At 35.0% G+C, this 23,131-nt stretch overlaps 4 protein-coding genes and 1 long non-coding RNA gene across 7 annotated transcripts in view; 2 read left to right on the top strand and 3 right to left on the bottom strand.

The window, feature by feature from the left end:
* Positions 1 to 1,122, top strand: part of LOC123015689 (golgin subfamily A member 7) — a 1,957-nt gene extending 835 nt beyond the window's left edge. Inside the window, exons 3-4 of one of the 2 annotated variants that reach the window (XM_044415566.1) lie at positions 216 to 391; positions 444 to 1,122. In XM_044415566.1, the coding sequence (XP_044271501.1) occupies positions 216 to 356 (141 nt within the window). In that variant the 3' untranslated portion in view covers positions 357 to 391; positions 444 to 1,122. Of the gene's footprint in view, positions 1 to 215 lie in introns of both variants that reach the window. The other variant, XM_044415565.1, reaches the window with a different exon arrangement.
* On the bottom strand, positions 631 to 8,462 carry LOC123015642 (cGMP-specific 3',5'-cyclic phosphodiesterase). Of its 2 annotated transcripts, XM_044415508.1 has the most exons (11): positions 6,999 to 8,462; positions 5,687 to 5,935; positions 5,492 to 5,635; positions 5,067 to 5,436; positions 4,551 to 4,909; positions 1,920 to 2,243; positions 1,679 to 1,832; positions 1,456 to 1,601; positions 1,177 to 1,411; positions 891 to 986; positions 631 to 798 (listed from the first exon to the last, which is right to left on the bottom strand). In XM_044415508.1, exons 1-11 carry the CDS (start codon positions 7,539 to 7,541, stop codon positions 713 to 715), a joined length of 2,706 nt encoding a protein of 901 aa, XP_044271443.1. In that variant the 5' UTR covers positions 7,542 to 8,462; the 3' UTR covers positions 631 to 712. The 2 variants fall into 2 exon arrangements, with proteins under 2 accessions (XP_044271443.1, XP_044271442.1); XM_044415507.1 differs by having other exon boundaries at positions 1,679 to 2,243.
* Positions 8,463 to 8,600: 138 nt separating this feature from the next.
* On the bottom strand, positions 8,601 to 12,370 carry LOC123015657 (lysyl oxidase homolog 2). Its single transcript, XM_044415528.1, has 6 exons — positions 12,202 to 12,370; positions 12,007 to 12,156; positions 11,797 to 11,962; positions 11,587 to 11,744; positions 9,430 to 9,862; positions 8,601 to 9,027 (listed from the first exon to the last, which is right to left on the bottom strand). Exons 1-6 carry the CDS (start codon positions 12,368 to 12,370, stop codon positions 8,652 to 8,654), a joined length of 1,452 nt encoding a protein of 483 aa, XP_044271463.1. The 3' UTR covers positions 8,601 to 8,651.
* Positions 12,371 to 12,506: 136 nt separating this feature from the next.
* On the bottom strand, positions 12,507 to 22,012 carry LOC123015648 (G protein-coupled receptor kinase 2). Its single transcript, XM_044415516.1, has 8 exons — positions 21,696 to 22,012; positions 21,540 to 21,635; positions 19,631 to 20,097; positions 16,479 to 16,784; positions 14,079 to 14,220; positions 13,671 to 14,023; positions 13,360 to 13,623; positions 12,507 to 13,310 (listed from the first exon to the last, which is right to left on the bottom strand). Exons 1-8 carry the CDS (start codon positions 21,745 to 21,747, stop codon positions 13,239 to 13,241), a joined length of 1,752 nt encoding a protein of 583 aa, XP_044271451.1. The 5' UTR covers positions 21,748 to 22,012; the 3' UTR covers positions 12,507 to 13,238.
* On the top strand, positions 21,310 to 22,182 carry LOC123015694. Its single transcript, XR_006413398.1, has 2 exons — positions 21,310 to 21,390; positions 21,441 to 22,182. It is a non-coding gene; the product is annotated as an uncharacterized LOC123015694 (long non-coding RNA).
* Positions 22,183 to 23,131: the final 949 nt, after the last annotated feature.

Below are 23,131 nucleotides of genomic sequence, written 5' to 3' on the forward strand. Positions count from 1 at the left end.
ATTATTAATTATATCTCATTAATGCTGCTACAATTTTTGCTGAAAAACATTGTGTCTTTTTTACTGAAAGATTCTCACACACGTTACGTTCAGCTCGTTAATTTCAACGAAATCGAACGTTTCCTTTGCAAGTTTTTGTTCTCATCAATCAAGTAAATGTGTCATTTCTTCGCCGGAAGTGGTAATTTAGGTAAAATTTGTGATTTTTGTTGCAGTGTCTGAAAAAAGTGTCAAAGTTTGTAGCGGAACAAAACCAGACTGTATACGAACCACGCGGTCTAAAGTTGACCGATCCCAGTATGAGAGGACTGAGAGTGATAGAAATAAGTTGTTTAGATAGGCCACCAAACGCATGACTTACATTGTCGCACTCCACTCAGGAGTTTTTTATGTAAGAGAAAAACCTAAATAAACTTTGTCTACAATCCTATATCTAACTCTAGACTGGTACCACGTTTTAAGTTGGACAAGGTGATAATTTCTTTAGCCAATTTTTAAGCAATATCGCACGGAATTGATCCGTCTTCCATTTAGTTTCTTTCGGATCAAAATTGCGCAACTTTTTTTGGTCCAACTGGTGTGTGTAACAATGGGAAGAATAAATGTGTATTCATGTTTTCCAAATTTACTTTAGATCTGTTTTTATTTTCTATATACATTTTATTTGCTGTTTGTTAGATACAAATATAATTACAAAATGTCTTTTTTGGATTCAAGCATCACCATTCTGCTCTTCTTCTCTTTTTTGTTTGTAAAAAAATCCATCCTTGATGTAACATATGAGCATTTTCTTTTTCTCTAGAATATCAATGACAATGTGTAAGAAAACACTAATTAATTACACTTTATGGGGGTATGTCACAATATGCAACATAACTTGTGTTTATTACGTTTCAATTTGTGTCCCAAGGGAGGCAATTGTTGACATGCTGGAGCGGTATGGAGGGTTTGAACTGTTAGTTCTATATCTTTGGTCTCTTCTGTATCTACAACAAAACACACATTTTTTTGTGGGTGGTGCTATAATTTTTATCACATTGTGTTAACTAATATTATTTTTATACTTGTAAAAATGGTTTTTATTATTGTGTACGTTATTATTTATTACTTAACAGTTTTTTTTTTTTGAAATTCTAATAAATATTTTGTCTATGAATCGTGTTTTATTTCCCTCACCAGCGAACGCTTCGACCGGTTTATCAATCGTGTCGTGATCGATCCACGTAAGGCCCATTTCGACTTTTTCGGCCAAATCTTGCCAATGTTTGCGATTCTCCAAAGTCCCTTGATACAAGGGTTTGACCCAAGGAAACGTTTCCGATAAAACTCGGTAAAGCGGTAAACAAATGACGTCGATAAATCCCACTTGCATCTGAGGCAATTCGTCTTTTCTTTCACGATCCATCATCGCCTGAAAGAAGAACTGAAAATGAAATCACAAAAAAGTCAACGTACGATTGGTTGTTCTTTCAGTTGCATTTTTTCCATATCGCCTTGATCGAAAAACTCATCGGCGACTAGTTTCGCCACTCGATGTTGCACTTCCCAAGGTTTTGCAATCGCACTCACATCACAAGCAGTCATCATCATCCCGGAAAGTACTAAAATCAGGAGCTTTGATCGTTAAAACAGTCTTTAATTAAGTGAAGCACTTAAAGTACTAATTACACGAACTTACAGTCCTTTTTATCGTCGCTTTGCCAATCGAATTCCCCGTTTTCGATCAACTCCAGAAATTTGTTCCTCTTCTTGAAATACATAGCGAGATCAGTTGATAAAATCGCAGTTTCCACGAGTTTCATCACCCTTCGGTAATCCTCCGTCGATAAAGCCTGAAATAAGTCTAAATTATCACACCTGAAACGGTAACTAACGCTTCTGAAATTCCGTTCCTGAAATCTGAAACTAAACCCACCTACTTGGAATATATTATTGCTGTCGGTATTGAGAATCATGACACATTGGTCGAAATGGTGGTGCTCCATGGTACTAGTCGAGTACAAAATCGCTAGTGGAGATTCGGTTTTGGTCTGGAAAGCGTTATTGGTACCCCGATGGTCCAAATCGTGGCACAAACAAGCCACCAAAAGTCCCAACATTTCCAAATCGCTCATAAATCGCTCCATTTTTCCCGTTTTGAACATAGCGAACATGGTTTGGGCCACGTTTAGGGCATGTCGCCAATTGTGGTATTTCACCGGACGATAATTCTTTTTTACGCTAAGAATCCAACGACACAAAACCTGCAAAACAATGATTCAGTGAAACGATCGATAGGGAAACTCCGTCAGAAATAATCATTTCAAGATTGATGCAGTTTCCACAATTTCCATTTAAAATGAAATCTTAAATCAATAGTGATTCAGACGGAGCACTTTGAAACTAGTTTCGAGACGATTTAATTACTTTGGAACTGAATTTCTGAAATTACCAATTAATGCGGGCCACATGGAGGGGTTTTTCAGAGGTCTCGAGAGGCTCCCAGAGAAAAAAAAATAGATTTTACGAGTACTTTGTTAGGAAATAAAATAATAACATCGGTTAGCATTGTTATAGATTTTATTTTATTAAAGAAAAAAAGTAAAATGTTGAAAAACATTCTTTTATTTGAAAAAAAAAATGTTAAAGTGAAATAATTACAAAAAAATTCAGGGTTTTAAAACGAATTAAAACTACCTAGAAGGTACAGTCGAACAAAGTGAAAATGACGTCTCAATTAACCAGCCCCTGCTGTGGATGTCGACCCTTCTAACCGCAAAAACGCAATATTATTTTAATTTTTTTAGTTCTGCTACAAAATTTATTTTTTGATAATTGTAATACTTTTAAATTAAATGAAAATGTTTAATTTCTTAAATAAACAATTTAACAAAAATCGTTTCTTAAAGAAAATTATGCATTAACACGATGAAATTGACAAAAAACGAATTATTATTAATGTAATACATTTTTTGATAAACTATTTTCTAAGTAACATAATTTTTGTACTAAATAGACTTTCTTTATTTTAAGCTTGATTTTATGTAAAACAATAAAACAGCGCGATCAAAAAGTCTTTCTATCAAGTAGGCGTCCTAGTTGAGGACGTATGTTGCACTGCACGGCGGTTCGTATGTTATCTAGATGTCAAAAACTATTTTATAAAAATTAAAACATTGAGCTAACTAAATTAAATTATTCTATGAAACGTCTCAAAACAAACTAAAATAAGATTTTGTTGGTGTTTATTCATAAAAATCGTTCACCACGGTTTCCTGTCATAATTTACATAAAAAATATTTTGACATTTCTCATTTGTCATTGTGACATTTTATTTTCCACAGACATACGTTTTAAATTTATACGCTTGCTTGATAGACAGACTTTTTGATCGCACTGTATTTTAAGTGATTTATAAAAATTAATAACATCAATTTTTATTTTCTGAAATTTAAAATTTTCTTCAAGAAATGGTTTGTTAAATTTTTTATCACAAAAAATACATTTTTAATTAACTTGACATCTGGTAATGCAAAATAAATAGCAACTTAATTCGACTTATTAAATTTTAATTTCGTTTTCTGTAAACTGGCTCCTAAAGAAATTTATCTTGAAATTAGGTGTAGTTTACAATCCGATAATTTACGGTTAGAAGAATCGACATCCACAGCAGGGGCTGGTTTATTGAGGCGTCATTTTCACTTTGTTCGACTGTACTATAGTTTTTTTTTTTAAGAATAAAAAAATTTGGATTTTTTGGTCAGAATTGGATATAGTGCTTATGCTTCTAGCCGTTATATGGATCCATTTTAAAGTTGTTTTTTTTTTAATTTTTGTCGAAGTTTTGGTCGATTTTTAGCACCCGGAGCGGTCTATTGTCAATAACTCCGGACTTATTGGTAATAACCTCTATTGTTTGGTATCGTTGGAAATAAAATCTTTTTTTTGTTTTTTTTTTTAAATTTAAAGTTGTTTGGTCAGTTATTAATAAAAAATCTTGGTTGGACAGCTTGTACATGAAAATTATGAAAATTGCTGTGAAATTCAGGGTAATTTTTTTAGCATTGGTTTATCGGTAAACCCCATGTTGGCTTATTCAAGCGTTTATTATCCGGTTGAGAGCACAATGGGACAACAACCGCTTCGCCATTAACAATGGCCATCCCCATTAGACAGCCTTTCAATATCCAATTATCCAAATAATCATCAAGTTTAGCGTTTCGCCGCGAGTTTATCCTCAAAATTAATAGTCGAGTCCGGAAAAACTATTAATTTTTTTTTAAGTGAAAAAAGTTTGCATTAACGAGTAGCTCGTCACTTCCTCATTTCCGGCTTGCTTGCTAAGAAACGTTTTTAATTCTCGCATTCCGTTTCAACGTTGAAATTTAATTTCCTGTTGTGACAAGTGCCACAACGTTGGAAAATTAAACAAAACCCTTTCAGTAGTCGCCGCAACTATCACAATATTGATATGATTCGCTTTCAAAGGCAATATTGTTCCAAAGACGAGTAAAGTGTGTTTGTTGTTTCATTTCAAACAATTGATTGTGGTGGCTGAACAATCCACTTACCTCATAGGGAATGTGAAATTGTTGCACCAAGTTGCATTCTAAAAACATCCGTATTGTGGCTTTGCAAGTATCATCGTCTGAAAGTTCGAAATCGATGAACGTGAAGCTATACAAGTTGTAAGTTTCAGCCGAAGGGATATCCTCTTTGATCAGTTTTTCAGTAGCGTCGTTACTCGCTGTCGCATGATAAGAAAGACATTCTAAAGCGACTTTTTGCTTCGCCATCAACTTGCAAGCGTTTTCGTACATCTGGGTATTATGAATACCCAAACCGCAAAAAATCGCAAATGCTTCGAATAAAGACACGTCGCAATCGGTGAACGGAGCCCCATTTTCCTTATTTATCAGTTGGGCAACACCTGAAAAAATCAAAAAAGCCGATTTGGGCAATAAATCTTTCATTGTTTCGTTCCTCGGGGATAAATTATTAAAGCAGTTTTTATGGATTCGACGCTATCAAAATTTTATTGACAATAATCCCCGGTTTAGTAGAGACAGCAAAAGCGATTTTTTTACCTATGAGGTTTCTTTGGCCGTTGAGTATAGGCATACAGAGGATGGTTCTGGCCGATTCAGCATCGCCTTCACTGTGTTGTTCACTAAGCCATGTTTTAACATCTCCAATATTGAGGATTTGACCGGTCGAAGCGGCAAAACTTGCAATTTGGGCCAAAGTCGAGCATTGTAAATCGAATGAAGAAGGTCTAGATACCAAAGTGTTACTCCCTCCATCTCTCAATTCGAAAATTGTGGTGAAAGAACAAGGAGTTTTTAAACCACTCACTCTCATGTCTTCGGCTGTCACAGATCCACTTTCGACACGGTTTAGAGGAGCATGACGTCGAATTATTCTCCCCGGACGTTCTAAAATCCGTTCCAAATGATTCTGCAAAAATCCAGTGTTGAAGAATTGACCTAGAAATGATTTTCCGACTATTTACCGCTTCTCCACAATCCAGATCCATTAAGTACACTGCGCATCTCTCGCACTTTAATAAATCTTGTGCTTCTCTCATTATTTTCGTCACCAGACATTCTAAATTGTTCTGTTCTTCAAATATGCTACGTGCTAGATTTAACAAAATCTGTAAAAAAAATTACAGATTTCTGCTGAAATAAACCTGAATTTCACTCACCTGATTCCTCTTGTATTCCAGCACCGAAACTTCAAACAGCTGGGCGTTTTGTATTCCAATTCCACAGAAAGTCAAATATCTTCTGAAAACTTCCACATCGTGTGGAGTAAATTCCTGACTGTCATTGGTCTTGTTAATAATTTGCGCGACTCCAATAACTTCGCCTTCGTAATTGCAAATAGGCATGCAGAGTATTGAGTTGGTCTTGTAGCCCGTTTTGAGGTCTATGTCGCTGCTGAAACGCGGATCCTGAAAATTCGCGTGACTTTTGTTGATCTAGTGGCTTATTTCAAGAGTCTCAAGGGAAATCGAAGGATAATGGACGGGACGGACGAAGAAATCGATTTATTGTTTTTTTTTCAGCTGCGGTGGAGCAAATCGACGACTTTAACATACAAATTATTTCATTAATCGATCGCTGAAACCGCACTTTTGCATACAATAAGGAGTGCAATGAACGAATAAGAAGTATTTCGGAAAACACACCTGACAAGTTTTTAATCTCTTATATTTGCGCACAAACTCGGGAGTTACGATCGTATTTATTTTTAGACTGTTTCTCTGAAAGAAAATTCAAGAAATTGGATTTTTTAAATGGGTCAAAACTTCGATCTTCGCAAGTAAATCTAGTTTTCCAACGAGGCGCTTTAACCGAGATTTAGTTTTCTATTACCCCCACTTTATAATCAAGTCTCTTCCTCCTAATTAGACTCTCAGTTTTAGAAGATTGCTTGTATCAAAATGAGCTTTTAAAATCCGGAATTATCAGGGAAGCTTGTCAATAGTCGATACTTCCGACTGTCGTGTTAATTTCCTTTCCGCTAATAAGCGAAAGCGTTTTAAACACAGAGGCATATTCTATTTATTTATTCAGTTTTAAAATCGATAAAACCAAACTTTTGTAGATTCCAACTTTCATTTTGTTAGAATTTTGCCCCCAACTAGGTGACCCATTTTTTCTCGTTGACGTACTAAGGTATGTAGATACGTCGGTGATGTTGTTTATTTTACGAAACAATCGCATCAAAATTGTTTGTGTTTAGTTTTCATATAAAATATTATAATCATGTTAAATCATGACTAATTTTAGAGGAGTTGAAATTAGGGATTATTTCATTAAAAAGTGATTCGAATTTTACTACCCTTATCTCGTGTCAAATTTACCAGTCAGAGGTCGGGATCGAAGGGTTATTATGACACGACGCTGTCTAAAGAGATTTAAAACTACACTCTTTTGACAACATCGGTTAATTATAAATGATTAAATAATTTTTTTTTTGGTTTTTCCTTGGACCTGGTAGAATTGACTTACATTATAGGCATCTGTGATGTTGATGAGTATTTTATTCTTGGCGACGGTGCCTGCAATGCCCACCCCGAAAGGAATCCTAATTTCCTCCGCTTTGGCCATTTTGACGGCCTCCTCCAGCGAGGTATCATGTCTAACATCAAACAGCTTCGCTACTAGATACCTCCCGTCTCCGGCTCCCCTAGCGAGAAACAAGGACCCCCTATCAGCCCTCGTCAACAAACTCACATTCCTCAATATCTTGTGACACAGCACGTCTATATCCAGCTCGTTGGCGACGTCCCGTATCAACTCCATGAACAATTCGTCCTCCTCCATGGCTTCGAGGTCCCGTCGGGGTCGCACAGCCGGCGGATGCACCAGCCATCGCTGGAAGAGATCTGGAGCGACGGAGACGCGTCTGGCATCTGCGGCGGCTTCCTGGACGCGGCGACGGAACTCGGCGGAGGCGTGCCGTTTGAGCCACTGCTCGACGATGGTGGCGTTGGATTCCAGCCATTGGCCCGCCGACACCAGGTCATCATCGGCGGCAGGTGGCGTCATCATCGTCCCGCATGTCCTTAAAGACACCGCGAGGATGGCGTCCAGGTCGTGGAGGTGTGAGAACTGCACTGGCTCATGCCGACTGGAAGCACTACACGCACATGCTTCAGGCCCGGACAGAGATGCGTCGAGGTATTGATCAAGGATGCGCAAAACGCGCTCACCTGACGCAGGATCAAACACGGAAGGACTACTCAAGACGATTTTCAAATCATTTTTGAGCGATTTTTCAAAATTAATGCAAACTCTGTGACTCTTTGTGCAAAGTAGTCATTAGCGTAGGAACTAAATTTGCAAATCGATTCTTTTGATTAATTATCAGAAATGTACCTAATAATCAGCTGTAGCCATTTTTTACCCTTAAAAATTCTACAGGGCTATTCAACAGTATTCTACAGGTAATCAACTGTACCAAATTTTGTACTTTTATGTAAAATGACTTCTGAAATATTAGACAAAATTCATTCATTTCAGGGAGTGTAGCGCCCTTACGTAGGTATTTTACAAAACATGTTCATAGGAAATTTTTATCTTAAAATTGAATATTCCATCACCTGTTTAAATTTGCAACAATAAAAATTTTAACTGTAAACGATTTTTCCATTTTGTTTTCCAAACTTATGGTTGTTTTTTTTATTTATTAAAGTTGAAAATCAATTCCGCCGCCTCTGTGACTGTCAGCATGCCTTTAAACTGTTTTTATCCACGTGATTAGCATGCTAAAAGCTGCTCACATTTATTTATTGCAATTTATCGGCACGCAAATGTCACGTTGCCCACGTTGGGCCTCATTTTCACTCAAAAAAGCCTCAAAAACGGTACAGAACTTGCGGAAATGCGTTTAGGAATGCACATCGTAGAGACGTAAAACCATGTTGGGTTTATCGGATGCCAAATGTGATTGTAATAAAATTTCGCATTAATTTTTGCATAATGAATTTGGTGTGGCCAAAAATGGCTCTAATGCGTTACCTCAAGCCTAAAATCCCTCGTTTAAATTTATTACAGAGAGTGAAGGCTGAACGTCGATTTACGGTTGATGAAACCCGAAAATAAACGCAATTTATCAACTTGGAACTTTATTTTGAAGAAAATACATTTTGAATGTGATTATCAGGGCCTTTGAACGGTGCAATTCGTGACAGTTCCGAACGTTTCCGAATAGATAAATTGACAAACGGCCGCGTTGTTTTCGTACGTAATTTCAGGCACTTTAAATTCGGGATTGATGGCGACTTTGAGCGTGTAAATCCCCGGTTCGAGTTCCGATATATCGACCCATTGACAATCCACAGTGTACTTGTAAATATCGCTACAATTGACCGAAATCCCCTGATCACCGTAATTCGCACAAGCATATCTCGGCTTGACTCCAGCCAAACATTGATTATCTTCGAGACAAAAAGACGCTTTATGACCTTCGGCCACTCTAAGGCCCTTCGCGTCGTAAATATCAAACGTCGCGAATACCTCCATGCTGTGGTAGTGCCTGAAACATATTAAATTTTACGACCTGTCATGCGAGAATGTTGTTATTGCAGCGAATAATAGCACTCATAAATGGATATTGTTATTTGTGTTCGAAATTAATGTTTATTCGGGATGACGTCAGCAAAATGCGCGACCGGTAATTAACCGGAAACGGCACTATTTGCATCAAAAAACTAATCCAATTTCCACGAATCAACAAAATCATTAAGTTGGCAACACTGAATACTACCTTCTCTCTTCACATATTGCCAACCTGTAGAGCCATTTTAAAGATCAAAGATATTGTAGGTAACAACAATAAATGTCAGTTGAGTAACTGTAGTTTCTACACATTCTTCAGTGTTGCCACAACAACACCGATATTACATACACTTTTTGAGTTGAAATAATTATAACTTACATGTGGCACATGTGCCATTCCCACAAGTGTTTTGGTATGGCAGGTCTGAAGTCGGCCGTTCCGGCGTTGAAAATCCTCGCCGTGAATCTGAGAAGTCGTCGCGTTTCCAGATGCCAGGAGTTGACTTCCTTCTGGATTTGGTAGGCTGTGGAGGCGAGACAGTTCTCCTCCATGGCACACTGGAGGAAGAACAGTTGTCGGTCCTCCAAGTGGGCTGTTCGCATCAAATCGATGTGATCGATGACCAAATCGGACATTACAGAGACACACGAGACGGCTGCAACGTCTCCACTTTGGCATTTTCCCCTCGAGGACGGGTCATGAACACAGTGGGCGAGAGAAGTCTCGTTTCCGCGACATTTCACTCCCGAATAACTGCTTTCGGTGATGTTTCCGCCGAAGAAGTCGGTTTGGGGTGCATCACTGGCGTATCCTACACAATGTTTGTCTCTTGTGATAAAATAGTATATTAAAGAACAAGAACAAACTATGGAATTTAGAATTTTGTTGTTGAAAGTGGAAAGAAATTTCAGCCAAAATAGTTAGAGTACTTTTTACCCTAACCCAAAAAATATACCATTTTCAACTTAATTTGCTAATTTTTTGGCCCATTTGGGTGAAATTTTACTTAGAAAAGACAAAAACAATGTCGTTTTCGACCCCTAATTTAGCTATTTTAGCAAAATTTTGTGAAAAAAATCAGTTTTGACTCGAAAACGTTTTATTCGCTTGAAAATAGATGAAAATAAGATAATTTTTTGCCTAATTAATTTTTGGGCATGTTTTGATAAAATGCAATTAAGATTTTTACTCACGAATGGCAAAAAACACCATTTTTTATCTAATTAGAAGATCTCACAAAATGAAAATGTCAAAAATAATGTTAATTGGTCATTTTTTTCCTAAAATTTTGTAAAAAAACAGTTTCTAACTCAAAAACATGTTAAATGCTGAAATTTTTTGAAAAAAGTAGGTTTTTAGGTCATCAAACTAAATCCAGTGAAACAGACCAAAATAGAGCGATAATTTGAATCTAGTTTAGTGATTTTGTGGCCTATTTTAGCAATATTTTGCGAAAAAAAGAAGTTTTTAGTTCAAAAATTTAGTTAACTGCTTAAGAAAGCAAATATACCTAGCACAATTTTTATCGATTTTTCAACTGGTTCAGACAAAATTTTGCAAAAAAATTGCAACAGAATTTAGTTTGCACTCCGCCCGAAATTCGCGAAATTGTCGAAGCAACAACGCAAAATTTGTCACCTGACAAGTCAGAAGCGGCATACAAAAACTAAATAACCCTAAATTCATTAAAGCACAGTGTAAAGTCTGTTTTTTTTTAATGGAAATTACCGAGTCGAAATTTTAGTGAAAAAATTGGTAGCAGTTAGCCACAAATTTTGTTTGCTCTTTGTTTTTGTCCCTAGAAAGTTTGTTAGAAAATTATGGTTATGTGTTCAAATTGAGATGTCAAAATTTTGACTTTTATTATGACAGAAACACACCGCAAGTAAGTACAATGTTGTGGACAAAAATGAGATTCTTCCTACAAAAACTTTGAAGAAAAAGGATGTATATACAGAAAAAGTTATTTAGCAAAAGATACAAGTGGGTATTATGATGATTGATAATAAATTTTGTGTAATTTATTGAAATGAGTTCAAAGTTGATACATTTAATAAATTCTTCTTCAGCTTTAGTTTCAAAATTGTTACTTTTTCAACTCGTTCCTCAAAAGCGATGCACAAGACACTAATTTAATTGCTTTCTTTCTGAGGTTCTTTCTCATTCATGTTTATTTTGTATTCTTGTCAATTTCTTTCTGAAAATTGAGAATGTTTACCAAACCTGCATTACAAATTGCGTCTACATTTTAACGGGCCCTTTTTCTAACTTCCTGCTTGCGAAATATTCGTTTCTACATTTCTAAAAACTGTTCCTTTTTGGTGTTTTGTCTCCACATTTTCTTAGTCAATTTTTTGTGTTGACGTTTAATGACATCGTTTTCAAATTAATTCAAAAAACCGGAACTGCCAACTTCCTTTATTAAAATTACCACGAAGGAATTTATTAGTGATGGCAACGTTAAGACTGTTTGGCATTTCCATTTAAAAAAACAGACTTTATTATAAACGCAAATTAGAAAAACTGTTTTTTAACCTAATCCGAGGTGTTTGCAGACGACTATGCCCTCGAGGAGGGACCATCCGTCGCCGCAAATGCTCGTCCATTGTCCATTTTCATTCTTTATCTCGACTCGACCTTCATTTTCGATCCTTCCCCCCTTTAATCGGATCTCGTGACGGGTCAGTAGCGTCCTTAAAATTTTATTCAATCATGTTGGAAGTTATTATTAGCGACCCGACTTACTCCACCTTCTCTTTCGTCTTGATTTCCTCTTTGGGGTTTTCTTCGTGACAGATAACTCCGGCTGCTTCGGTCGAAGTACAATCATTGTTACCCCAACCGTCGAAACGACAATCGATTATTTCACTTTCGTTACCGGTACAAAAAACATTATCCATCCAAAAGTTGCCTATAAGTAAAGTTAAATCAAATCTTATTAATGTGTTATTTTACGTTTCGCGGGCCCGAAAAAAGAACTAACTGTGGCTTTCCCGGAACCTTTGGGATAACCCAATTGTTGGCAAATAATATTTGCTTCAGAAGAGTCCCACTCGTCGTCGCATATTGCCCCCCATTTGTTGTTATGCAAGATTTCGACGTTACCTAAAATTGTCCAAAATTTTGACCCCAAGCAAAATTTCTAATTACCTTCGAATTCATCCCTTCCTCCGACTAGTTTAACACCACCTTCGACTTTCTTCAGTCTTTTGAGGTGTTTCTTCACGAGGGAAGCTTTCCTACGTTTCAAATTCTCTGGATTGGAAGCAAATAAAATACTGACGGATGATAAAACCAATAAAAGAATTGTAACATTCATGATTTTATTATAAATGTGATTATGAACAACCCAGTTGTGCGTGCTAGTGACAGTTGACCTCTTATCGCCTCTTACTTAACTCGAAATAATGACGAAAACAAAGAGACGAGGAGCTCAAGTTGAAAATAAAACTCAATTATGATTTAGATGTTTAATTAATTATCAAAAATCATTTCAATACAAAGTCAAAACAGGTATAATTAAAAAAAAACTGTTGAACAGTCAACGTGAGTCAGGAATTTTTTCCTGGAGTATACAAACGTTTGGACGTTTTTTTTTTAAATTCACTCTGTATTAATCTCACAATGACGGACCAACAAATTTACAAAAAACAGTCGCTCAAAAAATATATAAATTAATTAAATAAAAAAAAATGATACAAATTGCTACATAGAATTGAAAGTTAATGGATTTTTCTTTTCTATCCTAATATTTGAGCTTAATCTAGACAAATTCTCGTTTGGGCAAGTTACAATCTGTTTTGAACTTAACTAATTGGGCCGTTGAAATCAAGTCCTGGTAGACATAAACACACAGATAAAATATCACAATAAAACAATATAAAAGGTCTTTTTGCTTCTTCCTTCTTGAAATACATCAATTATCTAATCCATTAGGTGACGTGATTGTGGAATGAAAAACAAAATAACATTCAAATACGTTTTTTGAGACAACTAACCGTTTCCACATCAGTAGATGACTCGAAAAGTAACTTATAAAAAATATATCATCTACCAAAAACTGGCATTGTGCATGCTTCAACACTTAAATATATACAAAAAATGTAACAATCGTCGTGCGCGGGAAGACGAATATGAGACAGGGAGGAAAGTGTTGTGTGCGACATTAAATTCAATTATTAGAGGCATCAGCTCTCTGTCATTTGAGGTAACAAGGAGGGGTTTATAGGGATGGGCTTGGTCCTAGGCAGCTGTTTCTTCTGTAAAAAAACTAATTAAAAATTTGGTTTGTGACAAGACTAGACCCACCTTTCGTCTGAAAGGAAAACAACCTTCGTTTTCTGTCGTCGTGACGGGTTGTAGGATTAAATCGCTGCTTCTTGTACCGTTCACACCAAACACATTTAATTGTCTAAAACAGTCTGTTTCTATCATTTCATTTTGCCATGGTATGGACACACAACCACTGTTGAATTTGCTATAAAATGACGAATCGCTTTCGTCGATATTCACGCCTTTGACGGTGGAAAACTGCTCGATGTCGAGCACGTCTTTGGCGTAAACCGCATGAGGCTGCAAAAATCAATTAACACACTAAATTTTAATGGGAAAAAACGTACATCTGGTACGAAAGGGGGTTCGACCATCCCTGCCTCGAGTCTCCTCCAATTAAGACTCTGAAAAAAAGCGTGTTGTTTGACTAAAGCAGCCCCATATCGTCCCGCTTTGCCTCCCAGTCTCTGTCCAGGACTCTTGGCTAGTAATTGTTGGCACAAAGATTTGGCATCTTCACTAAATTTTGACGAGTATTTCTCCTGATCGGATTTCACTCGCCGATCCACTTCTTCACGTTTAACTTTTTCTTTGCGTGCTCGAAACGGTGCTTGGCCTTCAATCATCTCATACAGCAAACAACCGAAACTGAACCAATCAGGACTGAATGTGTAACGTTCGTTATCTATAACTTCAGGTGCTGAAACCGGAATTTTATCACATAAGTGATAAGTGGGGGACTTTGAATTATTTACCCATGTAGCCTACAGTGCCGACTCTACCTCTAACGAATTCTCCTTCAGGGATGTCTACGGCTAAACCTAAATCTGAGATCCTTACGTGACCTGCATCGTCGAGAAGAATGTTTTCGGGTTTACAGTCTCTATATACAATGCCCTGGAACAAAGTTAAGAGGGATATTTTAAACACTTGAGAGATAAACTCCCAGTTAACGAGACTGCTAATCCTATCTTACCTCCCGCCTCATTTCTTGCAAAAATCGAGCACAAATAACTATACATACTGAAATTTGGGATTACCAACAGAACAAAATAACACAAATTGAAACTATACAGGGTGCTGCATTTTGGATGTCCGAATAGGGAATCTCCGAAACTAAGAGGTTTAGCCAAAAACGAGTAATACATTCTGGGGCTCATTTTTTGAGAAAATAATATTGGTTAAAACCGCATCCCGCTATCGTCTCTTGTTTTCGACTTATAGACAAAAATTGACATTTTAGCGAAATCTAAAAAAATTCATATCTTCCTTATTATAGAAGACACAGATTTGAAATAAACATATTATACAGGCACTTTTTTTCGTAGAATTTAATAATGTAGTTAACAATTTTTTTCAGTTGTTTGTTTAGCCGTAATAAAATAAACTTATATTTTTTTAAATGGGAATCATAGATGGCTATGTCATTTTTAAAAAGCTTGTTTTTTTCTTATCTAAAAAATATATATTTGTAACAAATTATTATAATACATTTTTAGCAAAAAATTATCTTTGATTTTTGTTCGCAGTTGGCCATGAAAAAATGTTGCATTGTAAACTAAAAGGATTTAAACTATATTATTCAACCAGTATTACTAATGAAAGAGTTTTCTAAGTACTAAGTAATGAAAAAAATGCAAAATAAATTGTAAATCAACTTATTGGCATGTAATAACATTTCTTTGTTTTTAAACAAACTACTCGTAACATTACTATTGCAACTTCTAGTGATACATAGAGTGTTGTAAAAAAAAACCGCTTTAATTCTTCAATAAAATATATTTTATATGACACAAAAATGACGATATGACTATTCATATACTCAAATTCCGTCTATGTGGAACGTTATCCTACCTCAATTAGACCATCAAAAAAATGTTTTTTCTAATTGTGTTGACTGTTGACACATTTGTTTTTCTTATTTTTCGATTTTTCAAAAATATGTAATAATTTTATTCTGAGGCGGTCGCATATTTGTTCAATACTTCTAACGTATCGTATTTTTTTAATTTCTATAATTTTATCTATTTTTCATCTATTTGATTGATTACTATTTATACATTTGGAGTGAAATAGTTTTTCCATGGCCAACTATTATCAAACAAAATATGTATTTCATTTCTTAAGTATAATTATAAAAAATATTTTGTTACAAATATATATTTTTTAGATCAGAAAAAAATAAGCTTTTCAAAATTGCCATAGCCGCATATGATTTCCATTTAAAAAAATACAAACTTATTGCGGCTAAACAAATAACAGAAAAAAATAGTTAACTACATTATTAAATTCGTCGTAAAAAGTGCCTATATAATGTCTTTATTTCAAATCCGTATCTTCTATAATAACGAAGATATGATTTTTTTAAGATTTCGCCAAAATGTCAACTTTTGTCTGTAAGTCGAAAACAAAAGACGGTAGCAAGATGCGGTTTTCACCAATATTATTTTTTCAAAAAATGAGCCAGAGAATGCATTACTCGTTTTTGGCTAAACCTCTTAGTTTCGGAGATTCCCTATGCGGACATCCAAAATGCAGCACCCTGTACTTGTTTTCATATTACGTGGATCGAAGTAGTCGTTGAAAGGTGGCAACCTTGAAAAAATTCAAACAATCCTAACCTCAATTTTTTCTAAAAATATTTTTTTACCCCAGGTAGCAAAAAGTAATTAAAAATAATTAACATAGGGTTGCAAACATACAGATTTTTGTCATTATTGATGTGATTAAATTTGTTCTGAATGACATTAATGTATGAATCGGCCCTTAAATTAAAGATGCATTTAGACTTCTGCAACCTACTTGATGCACATTAATATAAAAAAGAGTATAAAAGCCGTAATTAAAAAAAAAAATTCGGGAATAATCTGAAAGCGTACTACGACAAAAATCCCACTCGATTTATTATCAACGCGTTTTTCCTGTTTTTATAGTCTTAATCAATAGAAAAATGATAAACACACATCCGACCTCCTCAAAAATAAAGTTTTGGACGAGTGAAAGCTTGAGCATCGCAAAAGTCGTTTATTTTCCGTAATCAAAGTAGTCAAGTGGTGCAATCGAGTAAAACAAAGATCTAATTACCACTTTTCCCACGCTCGAGTCGTTTCCAACAAAATAAAACTTTAAAAGTCTTAATTTTCCTCGCCAATTACCTGCTGATGCAAATGATCAAGTCCGCAGACGACTTCAGCTGCGTAAAATCTCGCCCTTGCAATGTCCAATCCCGGTTCTCCGCCCATATTGTAGATGTGAAACTTTAAATCGCCACCATTCATTATCGTCAAGACTAGACAAAGGGCGTCTTTCGTTTCGTAAGCGTAGGCAAGATTCACAACGAATCGTGAATTGATCTTCTGCAATATCTGCTTCTCGATCAGGACCATCGCTTCGCCTTTGCGTTTCTTTATTCGTTTCTTTTCCAGCTTTTTACACGCGTACATTTTACCAGTCGCTCGCACCTGAAATCATGAGAAGAAGGGCAATTAAGGCGAAACGTGCGTGTGGAATGTTATTCTTAAAATCGGATTAGAACCTGGAAAAGTTTGTTTTGGGGTATTTACACACTAGTATTGCTCCAAATCGAACGAAATTAATTTTAATTAGACCCGGAACACAAATTTCAATTAAGAGATGCACCAACATAAATTCACATTGAGCCAATCGCCGATTATTGATTTTGCAACACCATTTAATATCGGTTCCAAAATGCCGTAACGGACAAGGTCAATACCTATTAACGCTTGTTGCCTTGGAAACACACTGTTTATTCTGTCAAAATTTTGCTCGTTGTCAATTAGATAAACTGTCAAAATGAATATTAATTGTTGGCCTAGTTTGTAAAAATTTCGAATCTGGTGATTCATTCAAGGTCAATAGTACCGGACAGTCCGGAATATTATATCAATTATGAAACATTAATCATCGTACATTTGCACGACCAAATATGGTACTTTTACTCTCTCCGAAATTGACTCAACTTGTCAGATTTTGCCGAGGGGCCGTTAACTCTGGAATTAGTTTAATGAATTTAATCGTAATTGCTTGGAATTATTTGGAATTATTAAAATTATTTTTAGATTGGCTCTGTGAATTAATGGAATTTTTCTTGTATTACTGATTTTTTTAAGATTAATCGGAAATAATTTCTTTTGAAAATTGCGTTAAAACTATCGGAGTTAATTTGAATTATTTTAGAATTACGATAATTAAGTTGGAATTACAGACATTAATTTGGAATTGTAAAAATTAATATGAAATAATTGGATTACTGAAATTGAAACTTGGTGAAAATTTTCTAAAATTACTGGATTTTTTTTAGAACTACTAGTATTCTTTTAATTTAAAATTACACGAATAATTTAAAAACTAGGAAAATTAAGATGTTACTAGAATTATTGAATTACCGGAACTACTTGTAAATTACAAAAATTACGTTAAATACTTTAGAAGTATCGTAATTAATTTGAAATTACAAAAATTATTTTGATATTAAAAATTAAGTTGGAATTACCGCAATTATGTTGGAATTAAGTTGTAATTCAAAAATTAATTTTAAAGTGTAGGAATTAATCCGACAACAATGGAATTACGATGGATTAATAGAATTATTGAAATTAAATTTCGGTAGATTTTTTTGAAATTACTTATCGGAATTATTTGTAAATTACTGGTTTTTTTTTTCAAATTACTATTTTGTTTCAGAAGTACTGGAAATTCTTTTTGGAATTATCGAAAATAATAACAGAAATTAAGTAATTAAGTTGTAATTACAGAAATTAATTTAAAATTATACGAATCAATCAAAAATATTAGAATTACACAATTACTGGAATTGAATTATGGGAATTATTTGTAAATTACAAAATTTTTTCTAGAATTACATACTAGAATTTATTCTTTTGAAAATCACGTTGAATATCTTAAAACTATCGGATTTAATTTGGAATTGTAGGAATTATTTTGGAATAATGACAATTAATTGGGAATTATAAGAAAGTTAATTAAATTGGAATTACAGAAATTGATTTGGAATTGTAGAAATTAATCTCAAAACAATGGATTAATAAGAAATTACTGAAATTGAATTTTGGTGAAATTTTTCTGAAATTACTGATTTTTTTTAGAACTACTAGAATTTTGTTAAATTTTTTGGAACTATAGCAATTAATTAAAATTACAGGAATTATTTAAAAACTACAACATTACGAAAATTAAGTTGTAATTACAGAAATTAATTTAAAATTATACGAATCAATCTAAAAACAATGGAATAGTAAAATTACTGGAATTGAATTACCGTAATTATTTGTAAATTATTAAAATGTTTCTAGAATTACTGAATTTTTTTTGGATCCATTAGAATTTTTTTTTAGAATTATCGGCGATAATTTATTCTTTTAAAAATCACGTTGAATTTCTTAAAACTATCGAAATTAATTTGGAATTGCAGGAATTATTGTGGAATTACGATAATTAATTGGGAATTATAGGAATTAATTTAAAAACAATAAAATTTTGTTGGAATTACTGAAATTTCAGTGGATTTTTTTGTAATTGGAATTACTTGTGCAAGTTTTGTTGAAATTAACGCCCCGCATTAATGAATGCGTCAAAGTTTCTTTTCTTCGACGATTTTCCACATCGTCGCTCTAATTGGACGAATTTCCACTCCAATCAAATTTGTGATTAAACCACGTGTATCGTGTGTCAATTTCACGGTGCCATAAGCATGCTTTTGGTAGAAACCTAGACTGTTGATTATTTATGGAAAAAAAAAAATTGGTCCTGAACGGGGTGCAAACCCTGGACTTTCAAATCCAGACCAAAGTGAAAAAAAAAAAAATATATAAAGCCCTGGGCTATTTTCTCGTAACAGCTACACATCGTCATTTGCACTATTTTTATAACCCGTCAAAATGATCTCATTTCTTGCAACCTTCGACATTCTAAAAGGCTCTTTTCACGAAAAAACGCCATATAAAAATATGAACAGGCGACCGTAAAAGCTGTGGAAAAAATTTTAAAGCCGGTTTTTCATAAGGAGCACACTTTTACAACGAAAATCGTTCCCGTCAGCACATTATTTAATACCTACCCTTCTCATCCGGAACATGAATGAGGGGATATTGATGTGTGAATCTCCATTACAAAGACGTACACGGTGTAATTTAGCTGCGTTTTCGCATAAACAACGCAATTATTAAAGATTTTAATCGAAAGAATTTTTTTTTTTTGTAGTAAAAAGTGAGTTTTGGTTGTATCGATTGCGTTTCAAAGACGTGCAATTTAGTATTTATTTGCTCACCTGACAAGCGCAGACCTCTCCGAATCCGCCCTTGCCCAAGACGCGATACATCCTAAAAGTCTTATAAGTGACCGGTTGTGCTTCCAGCCACTTCCACTGCAGGTACCGATGAAAATACATTGAATTAGTAAATTCCCTGAAGGGTTCGCCTGCTAGACAGGCTTTAACCGCTTGCACGCACGGTGCAAATAAGTCTTTATGTCCGTTTGTTAGTTTATCACTCGTCGAAAGCACAAGTCCGACTTCCGGAAGCGAAATATTTTCCTCCCCCTCCGCGCCGACCATGAATTCTTTTTTGATGGCGTTTGCCAATTCCAAACGTTGTTCGTCCGTTTCAACTTCATAGCGTTTTGCGACGTCGAGGAACTTGACACAACGGTGGTATTCATGACGTTTTATTTCGCACCATTGCTCGAAAAGGAGCTTCCCGATGGGCTGCTGGTCCACCACGTACTCGTAGCGAACATCTACAAAAATCAACACATCAATCAATTTATTTTAATTCAAACTGTCGTCTCGAAGAGAACAAAACGAGCGATTTTTGCACGGAATACCAAACACCAATTTGCATAACTTTCTACAATTTTTCTCTCTCTCTCTCTTTGGAAAGTGAAAAACACAGAATTTTACCAAACAAAGGCCCGGTGTCGTATTTATAAAGAAAAATCTCGCGCCCAAGTGGTAAATCTGTAAGCACAAGAGATAAACGAACCGACTTCAAAGCACTCGAATAAAAATAATTTTATTGCAAACTTCTTCGATTAAAAACAAGCCACAAGTGATTACAAAGTCCGCATTTTAATTTCGATGATGTCAATATCATGCAAAATTCGCGAGGAATTTTTCAACGATTCGGGAACAAACAGATCCATAATCTGTGCGCATCTGCGAGTTTACTTTCGGTTTTAGGAGGGTAGTTTCCGGGATATCAATAAAGAAACAGCTTGCGATTACGTGAGAGAATTTCAACGAAACGCATACTACGAAAAAAAAAGAAAGATTTCAGAGGAAATTGTTTCGTTATCAGAATAGGACGTCCAGCCGCGAATTGCCGATTGACGTCGGACGAATTTCCCATTTGCGGCTTTTTCGGGAGCTTTGCCTTGAGAATTGATTTCGATTTTCATTAAATTTTTATTTCATATTCAAATCTTGGCGCGAATAAATTTATATGTCTCTATGGAAACCAATTTTAAAACTGACGTCATAGCTGACTTTATTTAAAACCGTTTGGAAGCAAAATAAATTAAAAATAATTACAAAAAGCGTAAATAGAGTATTACAAACTTGAGGTTAAATGAAACTGTTGACCTTGATATCAATCGGAAATTAACTCTAATTTGTTTATTATTTTGTGATTATTTTCGAACGGAATTTAAAGTTTTTCGTCTCTTTGTACGAATCCAATCTGAACGTCTAGAGTGTCTAGACGATCTAATAATCCAACGCATTAATGTAAATCAAGATTTTTATTTGAAATACCATTTTTTTGAGAATTATAAATATTATTTAAGTTAGTTTACAATTCGTGAATGGTGACAAACGAGTTTTGAATAAAATGTCAAAGTGGGTGTTTCACTGATAGCAATGATTTATTATTGAAATTCAGACTTTATCTTTTTTTTTGAAAAAATACTACGCCACTGACCTGTCATAAAAAAAATAAATTATGCAATTATCAAGTTTGCTCTTTTGAGTGACAAGTGTCAACGAATTTCTTTTCGTTTAGTAAAATTGTGATAATTGTTAAAAAAAATCGGGTAACAATGAATGAGAAAAGTATTTAAGTGTTAATTTAGTAATGTTTTAGTTATAATTGTTGTAAATTAAAGTGAGCAGTAATGGCAGTTGCACCTAACCTCACTTTGGTATTGGGGGTCCCCCAAGTGTTAGAAACCGTGCTACTCACCTATTTTGTTGATAAGATCTATACACTGCGAGATGTGGGGAAACTGCAGAATCTTCCTCCACTTCTTACTCTTGCCTTTATTACTATCGGAACCACCTGCAGAAGAAGAAGAAAATGGTTTTCGAATTCGCATCCCTAGAATGTGTGTGGACTCACCCTCTCTCGCTTTTAGATAGACTGTGTTGGCGACGATATTTTCCAATTCCATGAGTTCCAGTTTGGTGGTTGTTTTTACCCGGCGGGTCGGGCCGTAAACGACCCGTTTCCATTAATTATGGGGGTGGTTGGGGGTCGGGCTGATGCACTTGCACCCTCGATGCGCACCCAAGGGGATGCTGCCGCCGCTTCGGGGTGTGTCTGCAACCCTCGGAATGCCACCCTGACGCACTCGACGACGACTTTCTCTGCAAATTTCACCGACTTTACTACCGACACGCGTCGTCTGTCTATCTATCTACCGAACGCGACACCACCACTAGGACGAAAAGAGAACTACGGAGAGGTTCACACGAGGAGGTGATGCGGCGGTGACCGACGGGTGGGGGACGAGGGCTTTTTCGAAACGATCGATTTTCAAATGTAACACGAAAAATTTCAACATTGAATGGAAGAGTTAAACAAAAAATTAAACATGAAACATCATTAAAAAAAATATACACTCGAACACAACCCAAACACTGTGCCATGGCAAAAAAAATTAGTCTTTTTAAATTAACACAAATTTTAAGATTGATATTTGTACAAAAAGTATTTTGAAGATTTTAATCTACCAGGTGAATAAAAAGTATGGAACGAAGCGTTTTTCTCGTAAACTAACCACTTTACAAAAAAAATAATTAGTGTAGCGTAAAGTCCAATTAAAATGTGATCATTTATCAAGAATAACATTTTTCGAAATTTCTATTAGTTTTCGGGTTTTAGAAAAAAAATTTTTTTTTAAATGGCAACCCACCATGATAATTTTTTTAATTAAAGATTATGATCTAAAAATGACCTTTAATTAAATAAAATTGTTTTTTAGCCAGTACTTTTTTTTTAATTAATTGTTAAAGTTGCGTTCCGAGCTCATCACGAAGATTTTCCGAACTTAACCGAAGTGGTTGTTTCATGCTTTTCATCATGGGAGAGCGCTGATTTCTATGCAGGTGCTTTGGGGTGGTTTCGAATGGACTAAAAATAGAAGAAAATGATTTGTTTTTACATTTTTTGATCCATCCGGAACCACCCCAAAGCACCTGCACCAAAAACCAACGACCAAAGTCATGAAACGACTCCCTCGTTCAAGTTCGGAAAATCTTCGTGATGGGCTCGGAACGCAACTTTAACAATTTATTAAAAAAAAAGTACTGACTAGAAAACAATTCTGTTTAATTAGAGGTCATTTTTAGATCATAATCTTTAATTAAAAAAATTACCATACTGGGTTGCCATTAAAAAAAAATTTTTTTTTCAGAACTCGAAAACTAAAAGAAATTTCGAAAAATGTTATTCTTGATAAATGGTCACATTTTAATTGGACTTTACGCTACACTAATTATTTTTTTTTGTAAAGTGGTTAGTTTACGAGAAAAACGCTTCGTTTCTACTTTTTA

This window comes from Tribolium madens, unplaced genomic scaffold, assembly GCF_015345945.1.
Source record: "Tribolium madens isolate multiple individuals breed KSU strain unplaced genomic scaffold, Tmad_KSU_1.1 Scaffold_19;HRSCAF=116;Tcas5.2_LG9, whole genome shotgun sequence".
In the NCBI taxonomy this organism is placed as follows: Eukaryota; Metazoa; Arthropoda; class Insecta; order Coleoptera; family Tenebrionidae; genus Tribolium; species Tribolium madens.

What these genes read in the sequence shown, in the direction of transcription:
- LOC123015657 (XM_044415528.1), bottom strand. Translation starts at nt 12,370, where the DNA reads ATGAATGTTACAATTCTTTTATTGGTTTTATCATCCGTCAGTATTTTA. An exon ending in AGGAAGGGATGAATTCGAAG is followed by an intron (nt 12,157 to 12,201) that starts GTAATTAGAAAT and finishes GGACAATTTTAG; the next exon opens with GTAACGTCGAAATCTTGCAT. An exon ending in GAATGGCACATGTGCCACAT is followed by an intron (nt 9,028 to 9,429) that starts GTAAGTTATAAT and finishes AATATGTTTCAG; the next exon opens with GCACTACCACAGCATGGAGG.
- LOC123015648 (XM_044415516.1), bottom strand. Translation starts at nt 21,747, where the DNA reads ATGGAATTGGAAAATATCGTCGCCAACACAGTCTATCTAAAAGCGAGA. An exon ending in TTGATCATTTGCATCAGCAG is followed by an intron (nt 14,221 to 16,478) that starts GTAATTGGCGAG and finishes ACTTTGTTCCAG; the next exon opens with GGCATTGTATATAGAGACTG. An exon ending in GTTTTCCTTTCAGACGAAAG is followed by an intron (nt 13,311 to 13,359) that starts GTGGGTCTAGTC and finishes GTTTTTTTACAG; the next exon opens with AAGAAACAGCTGCCTAGGAC.
- LOC123015642 (XM_044415507.1), bottom strand. Translation starts at nt 7,541, where the DNA reads ATGATGACGCCACCTGCCGCCGATGATGACCTGGTGTCGGCGGGCCAA. An exon ending in AATTTCACATTCCCTATGAG is followed by an intron (nt 2,244 to 4,550) that starts GTAAGTGGATTG and finishes ATTGTTTTGCAG; the next exon opens with GTTTTGTGTCGTTGGATTCT. An exon ending in ACCGGTCGAAGCGTTCGCTG is followed by an intron (nt 987 to 1,176) that starts GTGAGGGAAATA and finishes GTTTTGTTGTAG; the next exon opens with ATACAGAAGAGACCAAAGAT.